The sequence below is a fragment of the Pelophylax lessonae genome (genome assembly GCF_965119305.1).
Source record: "Pelophylax lessonae genome assembly, chromosome: 12".
Lineage (NCBI taxonomy): Eukaryota > Metazoa > Chordata > Amphibia > Anura > Ranidae > Pelophylax > Pelophylax lessonae.
In genome coordinates this window covers 198,150,724-198,172,759 of record NC_138779.1, presented here as the reverse complement: position 1 = coordinate 198,172,759, position 22,036 = coordinate 198,150,724, and the positions used below count along the sequence as shown (strand labels likewise).

Genomic DNA, 22,036 nt, shown 5'->3' with positions numbered 1-22,036 from the left:
AAGCTGTATCTGAGGACCTGTAATGCAAGGATCCCCCTGCTTTCACTTCATTTATTCTCTGGGTCAGTGCTTCCTGCACCTCTCCCGATGCTTCTTAACCGCTTGCCGACTGCCGCACCACTATTTACTGCGGCGGTCCGCCTCCCTATGTCCGCCGGGCACTCGCGATTGTCCGTTACACCAGAAGAAAGGCAGGCGACTAGTGTAAACAAAGCCGCCTGTCATTCTCCCCTGTGTAAGAATGGAGATCACACGGTTCTACTATGTAGGACCGTTGATCTCTGTTCTTACACTAGTAGCCACAGCCAATCACAGTTAGAAACACGCCCCTAGGGACACACTTAACCCCTCCCTCTCAAATAAAGTTAATCCCTTCCCTGCCAGTGTCATTTTTACAGTAACAGTGCATATGTATAGCACTGATTACTGCAGTAATGTCACTGGTAAACCCAAAAGTGTTAAAAATGTCAGTCAAGGGTCCGATCTGTCCGCCGCAATGTCGCAGTCCCGCAAAAAAAAAAAATCGCAGATCGCCATTACTCGTTAAAAAAAAAAAAACAACAAAAATGACAATCTTTCCCCGCAATAACTTTTGCGCAAACCAATCAAAATACGCTTTTTGCGATTTTTTTTTTTTTTTTTTACCAAACATAGGTAGCATAAAACAAATTGGCCTGAAATGTTAAAAAATTTGGATTTTTAAATTTTTTTTTTTGGGAATTTCATATAAAAAAATGTGAAAAATATTGTTATTTTTGCAAAATTGATGCAATTTTTTTGTTTATAGCGCATGATCAAAAAAAAAAAAAAAAAAAAAAAATCGCACAGGTGATCAAATACCACCAAAAGAAAGCTCTGTTTGTGGGAAAAAAAGGATGTCAATTTCGTTTAGGTACAGCGGTTTGTCCGTTAAAGTCACGCAGTGCCGAATCGCAAAGTAGGCCCTGGTCAGGAAGGGGGTAAAATCATCCGGGGCTTAAAGTGGTAGTATCACGATTTTTTTAACTTTTATCTACAGGTAAGCCTATGATAAGGCTTACCTGTAGGTACAATTAATATCTCCTAAACCGGCACGGTTTAGGAGATATTTGCAGTGCATGCAGCCGCTCGCACGAGCGGCGCATGCGCTCTGAAGGTCCGGCGGACCTTCAGCTTCCCTTACCGGCAGCTTGCCGGAAAATCGCTCCCGCGCGCATGCGCGGGAGTGACGTCATAGCGGCTCCGGCCAATCACAGCGCCGGAGCCGCCGAACCCGGAAGAGACGCTGTGGGATCATGTCAGCGCCCGCAGCGATGTCCGGGGGTCCGTGTTGGGGCTTCGTTCTAAGGTAAGTAATTCATAATGAGCTAGTATGCGATGCATACTAGCTCATTATGCCTTTGTCTTGCAGGTTTTTTTTTTTCCTGGGTTTACAACCGCTTTAAGTGGTTAAAGGGGTTGTAAAGGTTCAGATTTTTCTTTATATAAAAATAACAAACATGTTATACTTACCCGCTCTGTGCAAGGGTTTTGCACAGAGCAGCCCAGAACCTCCTCTTCTAGGGTGCCCCTTCAGCGCTCCTGGCTTCTCTCCTTCATCGGATGCCCCCACATAGAGCTCCTTTCCATGGGGGCACCCATGTGGGTGCGCTCCCGAGTCCTGCTGCTGCATCCATTGACACAGACAGCGGGACGCGGCCCCACCCCTCACTCCCGTGTCACTGGATTTGATTGACATTGGCTCCTGCTGCTGTTAATCTATCCAATGAGGACAGAGACAGCAGCTAGAGCTGCTGGGCTTGTGACATCGCTGGAACGGATCGGGCTCAGGTAAGAAAAGGGGGGGGGGGGTGCTCTGGGGGCAGCTGCAACAAAAAAGGTTTTTCATCTTAATGCACTAAGGTGAAAAACCTTGAGATTTGACAATCCCTTTACCACTTCAATACCGGACACTTTTACCCCCTTCCTGCCCAGGCCAATTTTCAGCGCTGTCACACTTTGAATGACAACTGCGCGGTCATGCTACACTGTACGTATATTACATTTTTATAATTTTTTTCCCCCCACAAATAGAGCTTTCTTTTGGTGGTATTTGATCACCACTGGGGTTTTTATTTCTTTTTTTTGATAAACAAATTTAAAAAAGACCGACCTTTTTGAGAAAAAAAATTTCTTTTTCGTTTCTGTTATAAAATTTTGTAAATAAGTAAATTTTCTCCTTCACTGATGGGCACTAATGAGATGGCACTGATGGGCACTGATGAGAAGGCACAAATAGGCGGCACTGATAGACAGCACTGATGGGCACTGATGGGTGACACTAATAGGTAGCAATGATGGGCACTGATGGGTGACACTAATAGGTAGCAATGATGGGCACTGATTGGCATCTGTTATGGGCACTGATTGGCATCTGATGGGCACTGATTGGGCCACTCTGATGTCCTGTAAAAAGGCTGCACTGCTTCTGCCACAGACATTCCTAAAGGATTCCTGGTGAATAGAAGTAAAAAGTCCCCACCACTGACATACTAAGTGTGGGTTGAAGACAAGGACAGAGCGCAGGCCTCCCTCCCCAGCATGGATGGTGTAAACTGTGTCTGAGCAGAGGCCGGTTCCATTCCTCAATGGAGACTCCCCTACCCTGGCCAGCCCCAACCAAGCTGTCCCAGCTCCCCCCAACTGCCCCCTGCTGGCCAGGTTGGGAACCTGCATTCAGCCAGTGAGTAGAGAGTACCTGGAGCAGAGCTTTAGCCTGAAATGGGGGTCAGGAGGAGGACAGGAAGAGGGCGATTGGAAGGGGGGCCAAGTTGCTGCACCATGGGCCTCTGGTTTGTACAAAATTTGCCAGTCTGCCCCTGTCTGCGGCTCTGCCCGGGTCTCCCGTCCCAGTGTGTGTGTGGGGGCAGTAAAAACAGGTGGATAAGCCATGGTTTTACCACTCCTGGCTGCCCATCTAAAGCCGTGACGGGTCTTCTGTCCCAGTGTGTGTGTGGGCAGTAAAGACGGGTGGAAAAGCCATGGTTTTACCACTCCTGGCCGCCCATCTAAAGCCTAAAATTCAGCCCAAAGACACTGTTCACCTGCCACGTCTGCTATAATTTTGCATCACTGCAAATTTAGCTTGGCATGTCGAGTTGAGATGTGGCACCCACCTGCCAAACTTGCTTATTCAAGTCAATGGGGGCCGCATCACAACCAATAGCCAAATGCTTAGCTTGCAGTTATGGAGCATTAGCCCACTGTAGATGAATAGCCCAGCAGACTCCACCCCCTACAGGCTGCCTATAAAAAAGATGACAGGAGGGGGCGGAGACAAGACCAATCCCCCTGCGCAAGGAGAGAGAGCAGCAGTGGGCGGTCTTTATTATAGGAAAAGTCTCACATTGGATTACTGCACAGATCTTGGAAGAAAAAAAACGAAACACACCGAGATTCAAAGAAGAATACAGATGATGAATGTATACAGACAATATTTGTTTATCCCGGAGATCAGCTTTATGTTTATGCGGTCGGTCATGGAAGACGATCTCAGCGTCCCATTGATGTCATGATGCTAAATCAGGAAGGCTGGTGGGAAGAAGTGTTGCATGTTCCTGAGATGATGACAGAGGAGGTCAGGAACTCAGCCAGCTGTTCCTGTAGACGGAGCGGATTCTTCTATTCTAACTGTCCAGTTGTCACCATGGAACTCACAGAGGGACTACCGTCTCTTCTTCACAGATACAGCTTCATACCCTGGCCTGGGGGGGGGTTGGTTATAGAATAAATGACCCCAACCCACTTATAAACGCAAATTATAGTAAAACCTTGGACTGAGAGTAACGTGGTTTGAGAGCGTTTTGCAAGACAAGCAAAAAATTTTTTTATAAATGTTGACCTGATAAACAAGCGATGTCTTGATATACGAGTAGCGTCACGTCACAACGGAGGGACTTTGATCGTTGCTTGGTTGTTGGTGGGCTGGTCTGAGTATTTCAAAAACTGCTGATCTACTGGGATTTTCGTGCACAACCATCTCTCGTGTTTACAGAGAAAAAAGAAACTATCCAGTATATATATATATATATATATATATATGTATAAGTGGCATATTTATATATAACGTATGCTGTATAAGTGGCATATATATATATATATATATATATATATATTTTTTTTTTTTTTTTTTTTTTTGACCCATGAAACCAAACTTTTGGGACATCCTGTAAATAATTTACGCACGCATTCTTTTGAAAAAAAAAAGAAAGAAAAAAAAAAAATCTACTCTAATGACCCAGGAAGAATTATAATGAAAACAAACAATGACACAGAAAATGGTATATATCCCCTTTACTGGAAGAAGACGATAATTTACAAATATATACAAAAATGGTTCAGCTATGAAAGTATCAATCAAAAATGAGGTATTAGAGAAAAAAGTATTCTCAATTTTTTCTCCAGGTGCGAAGAAGTCACAGTAAAAGCAGAGTGACAACGCTTTGTTTATCTTTTTTTTTTTTTTTTAAATCCACCAAATCATAGAAGAACATTCAATAAAAAAAAAAAAGACACCACGATGAATTGCATTGGCCGGCTCATCCTCCAATCTCTGACGTCCTTAATCCTGGATGCCGCATTTTAGATTGGCTGGGACGGCAACATCTAGGTAAAAAAAAGGAGCATATGATAAAAAAAAAAAGTGCATACAATGAAAAGTAAAGTTCAGAGGAATTTCCGGAATAATCAGCCATGTATAAAAATTACATTTTTGAGTTTTCTCTAACAGACTGCTAAAGCTTAGCAAGTAATCCCATCATGCCACCTTGTGGTTAACAAGTGTTACTACAATACAGCACCTCCTTAGCACAATAGCCAAAGAAAAATTAATCTGCCAGGTGGCAATTATGGCTGCTACTACTACTACTACTACTACTACTACTACTACTTCACACATTCACCAAGTTGCTTGATTTGGGAATATTTAATTAAGCCATTACTGAGTTGAGTCTCAGTCTTCACACGTCTGAATTTCTGTAAGATTCTAGCTATATATATATATATATATATATATATATATATATATATATATATATATATATATATATATATATATATATATATATATATTTTTTTTTTTTTTTTTTTTTTTTCTTAGCCTCATATACTGGCGCCCTCTGCTTTTCACAGATGAGAGCAGGTTCACCCTGAGCACATGTGCCAGATGTGAAAGGGTCTGGAGAAGCCATTGAGAACGTTATGCTGCCTGTAACATCGATCAACATGACTGGTTTGGTGGTGGGTCAGTGATGGCCTGGAGAAACATATCCATGGGAGGGACACACAGACCTCTACAGGCTAGACAATGACACCCTGACTGCCATTAGGTATCAGGATGAAATCCTTGGACCCATTGTCAGGCCCTACACTGGTGCAGTGGGTCCTGGGTTCCTCCTGGTGCACTACAATGCCCGACCTCATGTGGTGAGAGTATGTAGCCAGTTCCTGGAGGATGAAGGAATTGATACCATTGAATAGCCCCCCCACGCTCGCCTGAACTAAATCCAATAGAACACCTCAGGGACATTATGTTTTGGTCCATCCGATGCCACCAGGTTGCATCTCAGTCTGTTCAGGAGCTCAGTGGTGCCCTGGTCCAGATCTGGGAGGAAAACCACAGGACACCATCCGTCGTCTCATTAGGAGCATGTCCTAATGTTGTCAGGCATGCATACAAGCACATGGGGGCCGTACAAACTACTGAGGACCATTCTGAGTTGCTGCAATAAAATTTCAGCTAAATGGAATAGCCTGCTGCCTCATTTTTTCACTCTGATTTTTGGGGTGTCTTTGAATTCAGCCCTCTGTAGGGTGATAGTTTTAATTTCTATCAAATTATGTGACATCCTTTTATTCCTAACACATTACCCAGTCCATACCAGTATAGACCCTAACACATTAACCAGTCCATACCAGTATAGATCCTAACACATTACCCAGTCCATACCAGTATAGATCCTAACACATTACCCAGTCCATACCAGTATAGATCCTAACACATTACCCAGCCCATACCAGTATAGATCCTAACACATTACCCAGTCCATACCAGTATAGATCCTAACACATTACCCAGTCCATACCAGTATAGATCCCAACACATTACCTAGTCCATACCAGTATAGATCCTAACACATTACCCAGTCCAAATCAGTATAGATCCTAACACATTAACCAGTCCATACCAGTATAGATCCTAACACATTACCCAGTCCATAGCAGTATAGATCCTAACACATTACCCAGTCCATAGCAGTATAGATCCTAACACATTACCCAGTCCATACCAGTATAGATCCTAACACATTACCCAATCCATACCAGTATGGATCCTAACACATTACCCAGTCCATACCAGTATAGATCCCAACACATTACCTAGTCCATACCAGTATAGATCCTAACACATTACCCAGTCCAAATCAGTATAGATCCTAACACATTACCCAGTCCATAGCAGTATAGATCCTAACACATTACCCAGTCCATACCAGTATAGATCCTAACACATTACCCAGTCCATAGCAGTATAGATCCTAACACATTACCCAGTCCATACCAGTATAGATCCTAACACATTACCCAGTCCATACCAGTATAGATATCCAGCATGAGATTTTTCCCCATTGAGATCTGATGTGTTTTCAAAGTGTTCCTTAGATTTTTCTGACCAGTGTATATGCGCATGTAAGATAGAGACGTTACATTGTAAGTTCCTTGAGGATGGGGATGATGTGCATAAAGCACAGTGTAAGGTGTTGGTGCTACGTGTTATAAATCATGTATGTCAGTTATAGTACAGGTGAAGAGTCGATTGCCTGAGCTTGCTCTCACCTATCTGAGCTGGTCTGGGCAGGTTCAGGTTATTCATGATCTTGACAAATTCAGCCTCGCTCTTGGTCAGTCGGGGGTTCAATCGCTTCTCTTCTGCAACCGAGGTCACCGTCTGACCTGTAACAGGAAGAAATATAATCAGAAGCTACCTACTGATTGGATGGCTTCTTTATATGGATCTATTGTGACATAAAACCTCCCGTTCCCTGAAAGTCAACAGGTCAACCATTTGCAGCAATCTCCTCCCTAAAATCGGCAGCGATCGGCAACTTCCTCCTGCGATCATCACTTAAAGCGGAGTTCCAGCCATTCACTCACCTGTCCAGCGATGCGGCCGCCCGAAGCCTCGATCCTCTCCCTCGGCGCCGGCATCACTGCTGTGGGCACCCGGCTGTTACAGTTTGCGGCTTCACAGCTGGGTACCCACTGCGCATGCGTGAGTCGCGCTGCGCGCCGTGATTGGCCGGCAATCTTCTGGGACCTCTGACGTGTCCCAGAAGATTGCAGGGAGGGAGGGGGAGAGGAGAAATTCCGTTCAGGGCGCCGCGGCGCTCCGAGCGGAAGTGGGAGCGGGTACCTGTCAAAACTAGGTACCCGCTCCCCCCCCAAACAAATGACATGCCAAATGTGGTATGTCAGGGGGTCAGGACTCCCTAAAGCGGAAGTTCCACTTTTGGGTGGAACTCCGCTTTAAACTGACAGAAGACCCGCCTGCTTATGTAATAAAAAGCAGGAGAGTCTTCTGTCAGACAGGCAGGGAGAGATCAGGAGACTTCGATGTCTCTGTGCCTGTCACAGAACCCTTCCCCCCCCCCACACACAGTGAGCAAGCACATTTAGGTACACATTAACCCTTTTGATCACCCCCAGTGTTAACCCCTTTCCTGCCAGTGTCATTTATACACTAACAGTGCATAAGCACTGATTACTGTAGTAATGTCACTGGTCCCCAAAAAAAGTGTCAAAAATGTCAGTTAGGGGCCCGATCTGTCTGCCAAAAAACAAAAGAAAAAAAACAATCGCTGATCGTCGCCTTTACTAATAAAAACAAAAAAAATAAAAAAAAAAAATCCAAAAATCTATCCCGTAGTTTGTAAAATGCTATAGCTTTTGCGCAAACCAATTAAAATACGCTTTTTGGGATTTTTTGTTTTACCAAAAATATGTAGCAGGATACAAATTGGCCTAAACTGATAAAAAAAAATTAGATTTTTTTTAAAAAAAATTTTTTATTGGGAATGTTTTATAGCAGAAAGTAAAAAATATGGCGTTTTTTTTCAAAATTGTCGCTGTTTTTTTTTTTTTGTTTTTGTTTATAGCACAAAATCTAAAAACCGCAGAGGTGATCAAATACCACCAAAAGAAAGCTCTATTTGTGGGGGGGGGGGGGCAGGACCGCACAATTTTTCGTTAAAATAACGCAGTGCCGCATTGCAAAAAAATGGCCTGGTCATTAAGGGGGTAAAACCTTCCGGAGCTGAAGTGGTTAATAAAACAATTGTTGCACCAACAGCAGCAACTTTCATGCAAAATGAAGACTTAAGCCCCGTACACACGTAGCGATTGTCGGCCGTAAATATTCGGCCGCTGAACGATCGGCCGATTGTCGGCTTGTTAGTATGATGCTTCCGGCAACCGATTGCGACTTTTTGGCCGAACAGAATCTGGTGTGCAGGCATTAAAATTTTTGTTGGCCAACACCAGAACGGCCGATTGTTCGCCAGTCAGTACAGAATTCGGCCGACAAACAGCAGATGAGCAAGACTGGGCATGCTCAGAAAAGAAAAAACACACGGAAAGTTAACCATCACATGACATCACTTCTGCAGTCGGTTGTTGTTGGCCGACAAAATTCGTGTGCAGTGTTTAGCACTTTTCAACCGACAGGACAGCTCCGGACAAAAGACGGCCGATCGTTCGGCCGACATTCGGTACGTGTGTACGGGGCTATATTCTAATGTTTTTCCTAATAGATTAGTTTCTGTGTTGTCAGCTCCATCTAGTGGCTAAATGCAGTATTTTTTTCCTTGAGGTCTTTGAGAAAACTAGAGCCTAAAAAAGTATTCAAAGCCCTTGAAATTTTCCACATTTTGTCAGTTTACAGCCAAAAACGTGAATGTGTTTTATTGGGATTTTATGTGATATACCAACACAAAGTGTCACATAATTGTGAAGTAGAAGGAAAATGATAAATGGTTTTCAATTTTTTTTTACAAATAAATATGTGAAAAGTGTGGCTGCATTTGTATTCACCCCCCTGAGTCAATACTTTGTAGAACCGCCTCTCTGCATTTACAGCTGCGAGTCTTTTTGGGGATGTCTCTACCAGCTTTGCACATCTAGAGAGGGACATTTTTGCCCATTCTTCTTTGCAAAATAACTCAAGCTCTGTCTGATTGGATGGAGAGCGTCTGTGAACAGCAATTTTCAAGTCTTGCCACAGATTCTCAATTGGATTTAGGTCTGGACTTTGTCTGGGCCATTCTAACACATGAATATGCTTTAATCTAAACCATTCCATTGTAGCTCTGGCTGTATGTTTAGGGTCGTTGTCCTGCTGGAAGGTGAACCTCCGCCCCAGTCTCAAGTCTTTTGCAGACTCTAACAGATTTTCTTCTAAAATTGTCCTGTATTTGGCTCCACCCATCTTCCCATCAACTCTGGCCAGCTTCCCTGTCCCTGCTGAAGAAAAGCATCCCCACAACATGATGCTGCCACCACCACCATGTTTCACGGTGGGAACAGTGTGTTCAGGGCAATCTGGTCTATCACATAAAATACATTTACGTTTTTGGTTGTAACATGGCAAAATGTGGAAAATTTCAAGGGGTGTGAATACTTTTTCAAGGGACTGTATATTGAATTTTAGTCACTAGATGGAGCGGATGATGCAGAAACTAGTTTTCTGAAATTTCACAATGAAAGATATATACTGCATTTGTCCACTAGATGGAGCTGATGATGCAGAAACTCGTTTTGTGAAATATCACAATGAAAGATATATACTGCATTTGTCCACTAGACGGAGCTGATGATGCAGAAACTCGTTTTCTGAACTATCACAATGAAAGATATATACTGCATTTGTCCACTAGATGAGCTGATGATGCAGAAACTCGTTTTGTGAAATATCACAATGAAAGATATATACTGCATTTGTCCACTAGACGGAGCTGATGATGCAGAAACTAGTTTTCTGAAATATCACAATGAAAGATATATACTGCATTTGTCCACTAGATGGAGCTGATGATGCAGAAACTAGTTTTCTGAAATATCACAATGAAAGATATATACTGCATTTGTCCACTAGATGGAGCTGATGATGCAGAAACTAGTTTTCTGAAATATCAATGAAAGATATATACTGCATTTGTCCACTAGATGGAGCTGATGATGCAGAAACTCGTTTTCTGAACTATCACAATGAAAGATATATATACTGCATTTGTCCACTAGATGGAGCTGATGATGCAGAAACTAGTTTTCTGAAATATCACAATGAAAGATATATATACTGCATTTGTCCACTAGATGGAGCTGATGATGCAGAAACTCGTTTTCTGAAATATCAATGAAAGATATATACTGCATTTGTCCACTAGATGGAGCTGATGATGCAGAAACTTGTTTTCTGAACTATCACAATGAAAGATATATACTGCATTTGTCCACCAGATGGCGCTGATGATGCAGAAACTCATTTTCTGAAATATCACAATGAAAGATATATACTGCATTTGTCCACTAGATGGAGCTGATGATGCAGAAACTCGTTTTCTGAACTATCACAATGAAAGATATATACTGCATTTGTCCACTAGACGGAGCTGATGATGCAGAAACTAGTTTTCTGAACTATCACAATGAAATATATATACTGCATTTGTCCACTAGACGGAGCTGATGATGCAGAAACTAGTTTTCTGAAATATCACAATGAAAGATATATATACTGCATTTGTCCACTAGATGGAGCTGATGATGCAGAAACTAGTTTTCTGAAATATCACAATGAAAGATATATACTGCATTTGTCCACTAGATGGAGCTGATGATGCAGAAACTCGTTTTCTGAACTATCACAATGAAAGATATATACTGCATTTGTCCACTAGATGGAGCAGGGAATCTATAACAAGAATTTGTTCGGTTTGCATGAATGCTTCTTACCTTCGGCCAACTAATATTTAGGAACAAGGCCCCCTTACAGATTTCCTTTAAGACTTTTTAAAGGTCCATGAGCACAGGGGGTCTGCTTTCTGGCAGCATTGTCACTGGTGTTTAGTGAAAAGGACAGCGCCCGCAGCTGATAATTGAATGCAAAATCGCACTTTAAAATGTAATAAGTGTCAAAAAATTCTGACTCACCAGTGTAGTCATGAGCAGGGTACAGTAAGCAGCTGTCAGGCAAGCTGAAGATTTTGCTGTGTACAGAATGGTAGAGAGTGTTGGGACAACCTGCAATCACAATGGAATGAAATGATCAGATGGTAACAAATACAGAAGAGACCATAACAGATATAAACCTAAAAACCTTGCAGTGGGGCTACAAACTGCACTGCGCGGGTTACCTGCTTGTTTCGGTAAAGCAGTTAACCTCTTCTGGACTGCCCCATGCAGATACACTGCAACAGGGGGGGGGCCTCCTGCGCAAAATCACGTAGCTGTATGTGATTTAGTGCAATAGGTCTGGGGTGCGTGCGCGCGCCGCCGGCCACCAGCTCCCGCTGTGATTGGACACAGTGGGAGCCAATCAGCGGCTCCGGCAGACCCGATATTCGCGGCACCCTGTGATCGTTCTTAGGGGGGCACAATGGCGGTCTACCTATGTAAACAAGACAGACCGCTGTTCTGTGAGAGAGGAAGGTGGAGATCTTGTGTTTCTGCCAAGCAGGAACATGGATCTCTGTCTTCCCCCAGTTAAAGGACCCCCTACACAGTTAGAAAGCACTCCCTAGGAACACATTTAACCCCCGGGACTGCCCAAAGGCCTAGTCAGACTTTTTTCTGCCTAGTGTCCTACTCCTGTAGGGGGCAGTATAATGGTTAACCACTTTACCGCTGCTCACTGTGCTGCTACTGCGGCAAAGTGGCTCGTTATCGTCTGGCGACGTAGACCTACATCGCCAGACATTCCCCTCTCTCGGCGGCACGCGCGCACCGCCGGAGGCTCGCTCCCGCTGTATTCAGTCACAGCGGGATTCGAGCCAGGGGAGGAGCGGCAGTGATCACCACCGCTCTTCCCCGATCGTCGGGGAATCGAGTGTGGCGATCCGCCCGCTTGTGTAAAACAAAGCGGGCGGATCTCCTAAGTGACAGGCAGGGTCAGATTGCAGGATTCAGCATAGCTGAACATGCGATCTGTCCCTGTGTCACTGAGTCACCTCCCCCCACACACGTCAGTAAGCACCAGGCATGGATTAACCCCTTGATCACCAATAAAAGTTAACCCCTTCCCTGCCAGTGTCATTTTACAGTAACAGTGCATATTTATAGCACTGATTACTGTAGTAATGTCACTGGTACCCCCAAAAGTGTCAAAAATGTCAGTCAAGGGTTCCGATCTGTCCGCAGCAATGTCGCAGTCCCGCAAAAAAAAAAACGCAGATCGCCGCCATTACTAGTTAAAAAACATAAAAATGTCATAAATTTCCCGTAGTTAGTAGCTGCGATAACTTTTGCGCAAACCAATCAAAACACGCTTATTGTGATTTTTTTTACCAAACATAGGTAGCATAAAACAAATTGGCCCAAAATGATAAAAAATTAAGATTTTCACTTTTTTTTTTTGGGGGGGGGGGATTTCATATAAAAAAAAAAAAAAAGTGAAAAATATTGTTATTTTTTCAAAAAATTGTCGCTCTTTTTTTGTTTATAGCGCAAAAAGTAAAAATCACACAGGTGATCAAATACCACCAAAAGAAAGCTCTGTTTGTGGGGGAAAAAAGGACGTCAATTGAATTTTGGTACAGCGTCGCACAACCGCGCAATTGTCAGTTAAAGTAACGCAGTGCCGAATCGCAAAATATGGCCTGGTCAGGAAGGGGGTAAAATCGGTCTTAAAGCGGTTAAAAATACGCTCATTGAGAATTTTTTTGTCAAAGACATGTAGCTAAATACATTTTGGCCTAAATATATGACAAAAATTGAATATATTGGATATTTTTTAACTGTCAAAGTAGAAAAATATTGTTATTTTTTCAAAATTATCGCTTTTTTTTAATAATATCGCAAAAAATAAAAATCGCAGAGGTGATCAAATACCACCAAAAGAAAGCTTTGTTTGTGGGAAAAAAAGGACATAAATTTTGTTTGGGTACGGCGTTGCATGACCGCGTAATTGTCAGTTAAATTCGAATCACAAAAAGTGGCCTGGACGAAAGACAGCAAAATCCTCCGGTGGTAAAGTGGTTAAAGTGGTTGTATCCTCAAAAAAAAAAAAAAAAAAACCTGCAGGACAAAGGCATAATGAGCTAGAATGCATCACATACTAGCACATTATGAAATACTTACCTTCAAACGAAGCCCCGACACGATCGCCCGGACACCGTGCAGGTTTAGGAGATATTAATTGTACCTACAGGTAAGCCTTATTATAGGCTTACCTGTAGATAAAAGTTAAAAAGCGGAGTATACTACCGCTTTAAGAAGATCAGGAGCTGTGTCCATCAATGAAAGAAAGAGAAGGTCGATTTTTACATGCAGGAGTGAAGTTTCGGAATTGGCCTGGATGTGAAGTGGTTAACTTCCCAGACCCTCCGCTCCTGCAGGCTCCTCTGCACTGCTAGACCATTTCCTGCAGCATCTCCTCCTCCATGCACCACTCATCTACGATCCTGACATCAAGACTGAAGCAGGGACCATAGCCCTGCTTTTGTCGTAAGGTTTCTGGATAGAGTGCAGGGGGATTAGAACCCCTGTCAGGTGTTTATTAGGGTTTGTGTCTCGATTGTCCTGTTTACGGTTACCACCGAAAGTGAAAGAATTTTTGTTCTTTTTGTGATCATGGGAACTATTAAGCACAATATCCACCCCCCCCCCCCCTCCTTCTCAGTCAGTGTCATGGGCGTCCGCAGAACCTTTTTTTCAGGGGGGGGCATCATTTCAAGGTCACCCATGCTCCACCCCTTTTCGCCCCCATAGATCCCCCTTTAGAGCAGGCCAGGACAAAGTCCCCCATAGATCCCCTTTAGAGCAGGCTAAACCAGGGTCCCCCATAGATCCCCCTTTAGATCCTTCTTTAGTCTTACCTTTTCACCTATATTCCCCATGCTACCAGGTTTTCCTGCACCACCAGGTACTCCAGGCTCTCCCTGCAAAGACTATCTCTATATATATATATATATATATATATATATATATATATATATATATATATATATATATATATAGCCAATATTACCCCCTTTAGAGCAGGCCAAGGTCCCCATAGATCCCCTTTAGAGTAGGCAGGTCCCCATAGATCCCCCTTTAGAGAAGGCCAGGTCAAGGTCCCTCATAGATCCCCTTTAGAGCAGGGCAGGGTCCCCATAGATCCCCCCTTTAGAGCAGGCCAGACCAGGGTCCCCCATAGATCTCCCTTTAGAGCAGGCCAGGGTCCCAATAGATCCTTATTTAGTGTTACCTTTTCACCTATATTCCCCGTGCTACCAGGTACTCCAGGCTCTCCCTGCAAAGACTATATATATATATATATATATATATATATATATATATATATATATATATTTAGCCAATATTACCCCCTTTAGAGCAGGCCAAGGTCCCCATAGATCAACTTTAGAGTAGGCAGGTCCCCATAGATCCCCCTTTAGAGCAGGCCAGGGTCCCAATAGATCCTTATTTAGTGTTACCTTTTCACCTATATTCCCCGTGCTACCAGGTACTCCAGGCTCTCCCTGCAAAGACTAATATATAATTTTTTTTTAGCCAATATGACCCCCTTTAGAGCAGGCCAAGATCCCTATAGATCCCCTTTAGAGTAGGCCAGGCCAGGGTTCCCCATAGATCCCCTTTTAGAGCAGGGTCCCCATAGATTCCTCTTTTAGAGCAGGCCAGGAAATTTCCAGAGGGGGCACTAGCCCCCCTTTACCCCCCCCCTTGCGGACGCCCATGGTCAGTGTCCTCCTTCTCCACAACATTGGGTCTGTTTTGGACCTACCTTGCTGGAAGTCGGTACGGCCGCAGCCTCGGATGAGCAGAGCATCCCCGGTAAAGGCCATGCTTTTATCATTCAGCACATAGGTAAGGCAACCGTCAGTGTGGCCCGGGGTGGACCGAGCCTCCAGGAACTGTAAAGGGGAAAGAATCCTTTAAAGCTGAACTCCAGGCAGACATAAAACATCACTAAGCAATGTAATCATTAATACCACATTAAAAAGTTTTGTTTATTTATTTTTTTAAATGCAGGCACTGTAAGGATCTGAATTTGACTCATCAGCCTAGTGTACAGCACAGCCCAGAGAGAGGGAGGGAAAAGCAGCACAAAGGACCGATAAATACTGCTGCAGTGCAAGGAGCGAGCTGATAGGAGGAGAGAGCGGAGTGACAGGTGAGCTCATCAGCATGCTGCTTCTTGCACAGCCCAGTTACAGAGTTAGGGTACAGCAGGCTTGGGTGACAACATTGCTCCTCCATAGATACTGTACAGTCAGTGAGTGTTGTCACCCTACATGTGTTAGTGGCAGGATCACCAGGGGAAAAATAAAACGCCAAGGACTAGTAGGTATAATAATATTTTTCCTTTGTTTACATGGGCTTTAACCTGAAACAGCGGGCCAAACTGGAGGTATTTAATCTTCACATTAGGTTTACTGTGCGCCATACCTACATAATTCCAGGAAAAGATTATAGCACTTATGTAATTAACAATATAATACAACTGCAACTTAAGATAGTTTATCCCAGAAACCTTTCATAGAGTATGCAGCAGCCAAATAAAGTAGAATTCCAGCTTAACCTGAGCTAGCCATAAAAATGTCTCCTCCCACTTCTAACACCTGACCAGCCTGTGTAAGGAAGACGAATAGATTTACCTATTTTCAGGCCGCTCCAGTCTGGTCATGTGATTATTATTTTATTATGTCAGCCATTGGCAGCTGCAGGGGAGAGAAGGGAGCGCCGACAACAGATGGGCCATAGGAAGCCTATGGGTGAAATCACCACCGCTCCAGGCTTTACCAGCTATTGTCTCCTCCCCCCCCCCCTGCATCTACCACTGGCTGACACAGGGGATCACATGACTTAGTTAAGTTCAGGCTGGAATTCTACTTTACCAGTTGGCGCCGACGGAATGCAATTATGTGGCCTGTCGGTGGGTGGGCCTTGGCGCCGACCAGCCGCAAATTTGCGTGCAACATTGCAAAATCAGCTGTGCTTGCGATTGGGGGGGGGGGGGGGAGGCATTCCCATCATGTGACAACTGTGACAGCCAATCATGGTGCTTACATGGCCATAGAACCCACCTCCCGGCAGAACCCTTAAAGGGCCAGGAGGTGGCGGCACCAAAGAGTTGAGTGGGAACCAGCTGGGCCACAAAAAAAGGAAAAATATACACAGTATATAAAAAAATAAATAAGAAATGCTGTAAAGTAAGAATGCTTTTAAAAATACATATTTTAAAATTTTTATTATTTTCAATTTACAAAATGCAAAGTGAGCGAAACAGAAGAAAAATTAATTCAATATTTGGTGTGACTGGCTTCAAACCGTCATCAATTCTTACACTTAAAATCAGGGATTTTGTAGGATTAGAGTCAGGTGTATGATCAAACAATTATACTAAGCAGGTGCTAAGGATCATCAATTTTATATGTAGGTTGAATTAACTGAGAAGGAAACAGCTGTGTAAAACTGGGTGAAGAACAGCCAAACTCTGCTACTAAGGTGAGATTGTGGAAGACCGTTTCATGTCACAGGTCATATAGCAGTGATGGAGAACCTTGGCACCCCCAGATGTTTTGGAACTACATTTCCCATGATGCTCAACTACACTGCAGGGTGCATGAGCATCATGGGAAATGTAGTTCCAAAACATCTGGGGTGCCAAGGTTCGCCATTCCGGTCATATACCATGGCAAGACTGAGAACAGCAACAAGACACAAGGCCGTTATACTGCATCAGCAAAGTCTCTCCCAGGCAAAGATTTCAAAGCAGTCTGGGGTTTCAAGATGTGCTGTTCAAGCTCTTTTGAGGAAACACAAAGAAATGAGCAACGTTAAAGACTGTAGAGGCAGTGGTTACATAGTTACATAGTAGTTGAGGTTGAATAAAGACAGTAGTCCATCCAGTTCAACCTGTGTAGATGTGTGTGGCTGTAATCATCTCGCATACCCCTGAATGTTCTGATCCTTGAGATGTACGTCTAAGAGTCTTTTGAAAGCCACCATACTTCCCGCAGAAACCACCTCTTGTGGTAGAGAATTCCACAATCTTGTAGCCCTCACAGTATAGAACCCCCCACGTTGCCTGAGGTCAAAACCAAGGAAACCTATTGCAGGAGTAGAAAACAAAAACACATCATGCTTACTGGCGGAAACCAGTGGGACCCAGGTACGCCCATCTACTGTCTGGAGAAGTCTGGCCAGAAGTGGTCTTCATGGAAGAATTGCGGCCAAAAAGCCACCATACCCCCTGAAGTGGAAACAAGGCTAAGCAACTCTATGCATGAAAACATAGGAACTGGGGGCAGAAAAATGGCAGCAGGTGCCCTGGACTGAGGAGTCAAAATGTGAAATATTTGGCTGTAGCGGGAGGCAGTTTGTTGGCGAAGGGCTGGAAAGTGGTACAATAATGAGTGTCTGCAACCAACTGTAAAGCATGGTGGAGGTTGCATTTCTGCAAATGGAATTTGACATGGTCAGGATCAATGGTGTCCTCAATGCTGAGAAATACAGGCAGATAGTTATCCATCATGCCATACCATTAGGGAGGCGTGTCATTAGTCCCCAAATCTATTCTGCAGCAGGACAACGACCCCAAACATACAGCCAATGTCATTAAGGACCGTCTTCAGTGTAAAGAAGAACAAGAAGTCCTGGAAGTGATGACAGCAGGCACTCTGGACTGAGGAGTCAAAATGTGAAATATTTGGCGGTAGCGGGAGGCAGTTTGTTGGCGAAGGGCTGGAGAGCGGTACAATAATAAGTGTCTGCAAGCAACTGTGAAGCATGGTGAAGGTTCCTTGCAAGTTTGGGGCTTCATTTCTTCAAATAGAGTTGAAGATTTGATCAGGATCAATGGTGTCCTCAATGCTGGAAAGTGGTACAATAATAAGTGTCTGCAAGCAACTGTAAAGCATGGTGGAGGTTGCATTTCTGCAAACGGAATTTGACATGATCAGGATCGATGGTGTCCTCAATGCATAGAAATACAGGCAGATAGTTATCCATCATGCCATACCATTAGGGAGGCGTGTGATTGTCCCCAAATGTATTCTGTAGCTGGACAAGGACCCCAAACACGCAGCCAATGTCATTAAGAACTATCTTCAGTGTAAAGAACAACAAGGAGTCCTGGAAGTGATGGTTTGGCCCCCACAGAGCCCTGATTTCAACATTATATAGTCTGTCTGAGATTACATGAAGAGACAGAAGGATTTGAGGCAGCCGACATCCACAGAAGATCTGTGCTTAGTTCTCCAAGATGTTTAGAACAACCAACCTGCCGAGTTCCTTCAAAAACTGTGTGCAAGCGTACCCAGAAGAACTGATGCTGGTATGAAGGCAAAGGGAGGTCACACCAAATATTGATTTGGATTTCTCTTCTGTTTATTTACTTTACATTTGGTTAAATGATAAAAAAAAAAAAAAAACTAATACAATTTCTATTCTTAAAAGCACTCTTCATTTTTTAGCATTTTTTCACACCTGCCTAAAAAAACGTTTGCACAGTACAAAGGAAGGATGCACCCTAACATTACTTTCTACCAGCCATTGCACATAATTTTTTTCTACATTGTGCCGTTCAAAAGCACAGATAACCTGCTGTAACTAATCACGTGTGCTTGTGCTGTATCATGGGAGCCAATGTCTCAGGGGGGGTTAGATGTGGTTTTGCACTGCTGACAGGGAAGTAATCGGCACAGTTAGCCTACACACATTATATAATGTACAACACATCTAATAATCTATTCCAACAATTTATTATGTATTATTCTTCCTTAACCACTTTAATACCGGGCACTTTTACCCCCTTCCTGCCCAGGCCAATTTTCATCTTTTAGTGCTGTTGCACTTAGAATTTTTTTTACTTTCTGCTATAAAACCTACCCAAAAAATATATAATATATATATATATATATATATATATATATATATATATATATATATATATATTCCAATAAGCTTATAATGATAAGTTTGCGCAAACGTTCTAGCATCTACAAACTATGGGATATATTTATGGAATTTACATTTTTTTTTTTACTAGTAATGGCAGCGATCTTTAGCGGGACTGGGACATTGCGGTGGACAATCCTGACACTAAGTGACACTTTTTGGGGGCCAGTGACACCAATAAAGTGAGCAGTGTTAAAAACATGTACGGTCATTGTACTAATGAAATTGGCAGGGAAGGAGTTAACATCAGGGGCGATCAAAGGGTTAAATGTGTTCCTAGGGAGTGCTTGCTAACTGTGTGGGGGAGGTGCTATGACTGGGGGGAGACAGAGATCCATGTTTCTTGGTTGTTTAGCAGAAACACAAGATCTCCATCTTCCCCTCTGACAGAACGGCGATCTGCCTTGTTTACATAGACAGACCGCCGTTCTGCCTCTCTTGGGAACGATTACTGGGTGCCGGCGAACATCAGGTCTGCCGGATTCATGCGCACCCCAGACCCGGAAATTGAAATGACGTACAGATATGTGATTTCGCCCTAAAGGGCCGCCCTGCCACAGTATTATACATACGTGGGGCAGTCCGGAAGGGTGTCAAACTGGCGGCCCTCCAGCTGTTGCAGAACTACAAATCCCATCATGCCTCTGCGAGTCATGCTTGTAACTGTCAGCCTTGCAATGCCTCATGGAACTTGTAGTTCCGCAACAGCTGGAGGGCCGCCAGTTTAACACCAGGAACCCAGTATAAAAGGCATATTTATATCTTTATACTGGTTGTATTTAAAATACAATCTATAGCAGTCTACAACAGTCTATAGCCCTCCCCCACTTACTATTTAACATCAATTGGCTTTGTAAGCTAGGACTAAATTCCTATTCTAAAGTCCGATACTCACAAACTTCCCAAACTGGATGACATCTCCCTCCTGGATGTGGAGGTCAGCGAGGGCCCCGCTGTCCTTGGCAATGACACTTTTACATCCGGGCAGCAGCTTCTTCAGGGCCCCGGTGCCGGTGACGTGATCGGCATGGCAGTGAGTGTTGGCTGGAGGAAGACAGACAGACGCAGATCAGCGGGCTGACACACACAAAAAATGTTCTTTTATGGAACAGCGATTAAAAGCCACCAAATACTCAAATACAGAGGAGGATCTCCAATAGCAGAAACCTCACCAGTTGTATCTATGTCTTTTTTTTTTCTTAAGCTTTTTTTATTTCTAAAGTCTGCCTGTCACAAGACACACTGGATCTTTTATTTCTTCCTATTACGCCCCTGACGACGTCAAACATACGACGAAACACGTTGGGTAGGACCAGACGTGACATCCCCACGCCCCTTGGCCGGCGTTTTCTCGTGAATGCTGCAGCTAATATCTTCTCTTTGGATTTTTCGTGACGCTTGCTTTTTACTTCTGTCATGTGAGTGCTATAACCTTTTAAATAAAAGGTATCTTTTAAACGGTTTTATGCTATGTATGCTTGTATTCATTTTATTCCCATCAGCGCCCTATCTACCCGTATTGGAGGCTTTCCTGAGTGGACGTCTGATCATTTGTGCCTGGTGGGATCATTCCCTCTCAAGTGTTTTTTGGCTTTTCCATTAGTTTGGAGGCCAATATAATCTGGTAAACGACCAATTTTTCTCCTCCATTTTCCCTGGGTGTTTTTCTTTCATCGGTCAGTGAGAAGACTCTCGTCCGCATGCTGGGACTTGTGGTTCCCCTCCTCCTTTTTTCTAACACATTTGCTTTTTTTAACGGACTTTCATATCACTTTTTTTTTTTTATTTTTTTTTTAGGGATTTCATGGACTTTATGCACATTCATCATTGTGTCACTATTTATGAATTTTACTGAATCACTTATGATTTATTCACAGGTTATTCATTCTCATTAGGGCTGCACTGGTTGTTATTATTTCTTCCTATCGTCTCCCATTAATAAGTGGTCCTGGAAGATGCAGAGAGCAGCACTCTCTGCGTCATATAACACTGTAGTGACACACCCCTTCCAGAGACAGATCCACGACATCCCGCACTCACAACTGAGGACATCTTGTGGAGAAAAATGAGTACAGCAGGGTATAGCTCCAATGTGAAGAAAATTATTGCGCAGGTAGAGAACAAGTTATAGACTTTAAATCAGCACTGAGTCACTTACATATGTGATTGGTTCTTTTTTCTTTGCACTGAACTTATTTTTATTTACACACGCCTATATAGATTTTTTGCTATATTAACACTGAGTCACTTTTACATATGATTGCACTTCTTGGATTCTGAACTGAACTGATTATTTTGGACATATACAGACACACAAAAACATACATACATAATATATATATATATATATATACAGTGGGTACGGAAAGTATTCAGACCCCCTTAATTTTTTCACTCTTTGTTATATTGCAGCCATTTGCTAAAATCATTTAAGTTCATTCTTCTTCCTCATGAATGTACACATAGCACCCCATACTGACAGAAAAACACAGAATTGTTGACATTGCTGCAGATTTATTAAAAAAGAAAAACTGAAATATCACATGGTCCTAAGTATTCAGACCCTTTGCTCAGTATTTAGTAGAAGCCCCCTTTTGATCTAATACAGCCAGGAGTCTTTTTGGGAAAGATGCAACAAGTCTTTCACACCTGGATTTGGGGATCCTCTGCCATGCCTCCTTGCAGATCCTCTTCAGTTCTGTCAGGTTGGATGGTAAACGTTGGTGGACAGCCATTTTTAGGTCTCTCCAGAGATGCTCAATTGGGTTTAAGTCAGGGCTCTGGCTGGGCCATTCAAGAACAGTCACGGAGTTGTTGTGAAGCCACTCCTTCGTTATTTTAG

At 43.2% G+C, this 22,036-nt stretch overlaps 1 protein-coding gene across 1 annotated transcript in view; it reads right to left on the bottom strand.

Moving 5' to 3' along the window:
• Positions 1–4,435: 4,435 nt before the first annotated feature.
• The window catches only part of ETHE1 (ETHE1 persulfide dioxygenase), a 36,660-nt gene continuing 19,059 nt past the window's right edge, over positions 4,436–22,036 (bottom strand). Inside the window, exons 3-7 of the mRNA XM_082273118.1 lie at positions 20,090–20,238; positions 15,017–15,146; positions 11,224–11,313; positions 6,853–6,969; positions 4,436–4,623 (exon numbers count right to left, since the gene is read on the bottom strand). Of these exons, the coding sequence (XP_082129244.1) occupies positions 4,580–4,623; positions 6,853–6,969; positions 11,224–11,313; positions 15,017–15,146; positions 20,090–20,238 (530 nt within the window). The 3' untranslated portion in view covers positions 4,436–4,579. The remainder of the gene's footprint in view (positions 4,624–6,852; positions 6,970–11,223; positions 11,314–15,016; positions 15,147–20,089; positions 20,239–22,036) is intronic.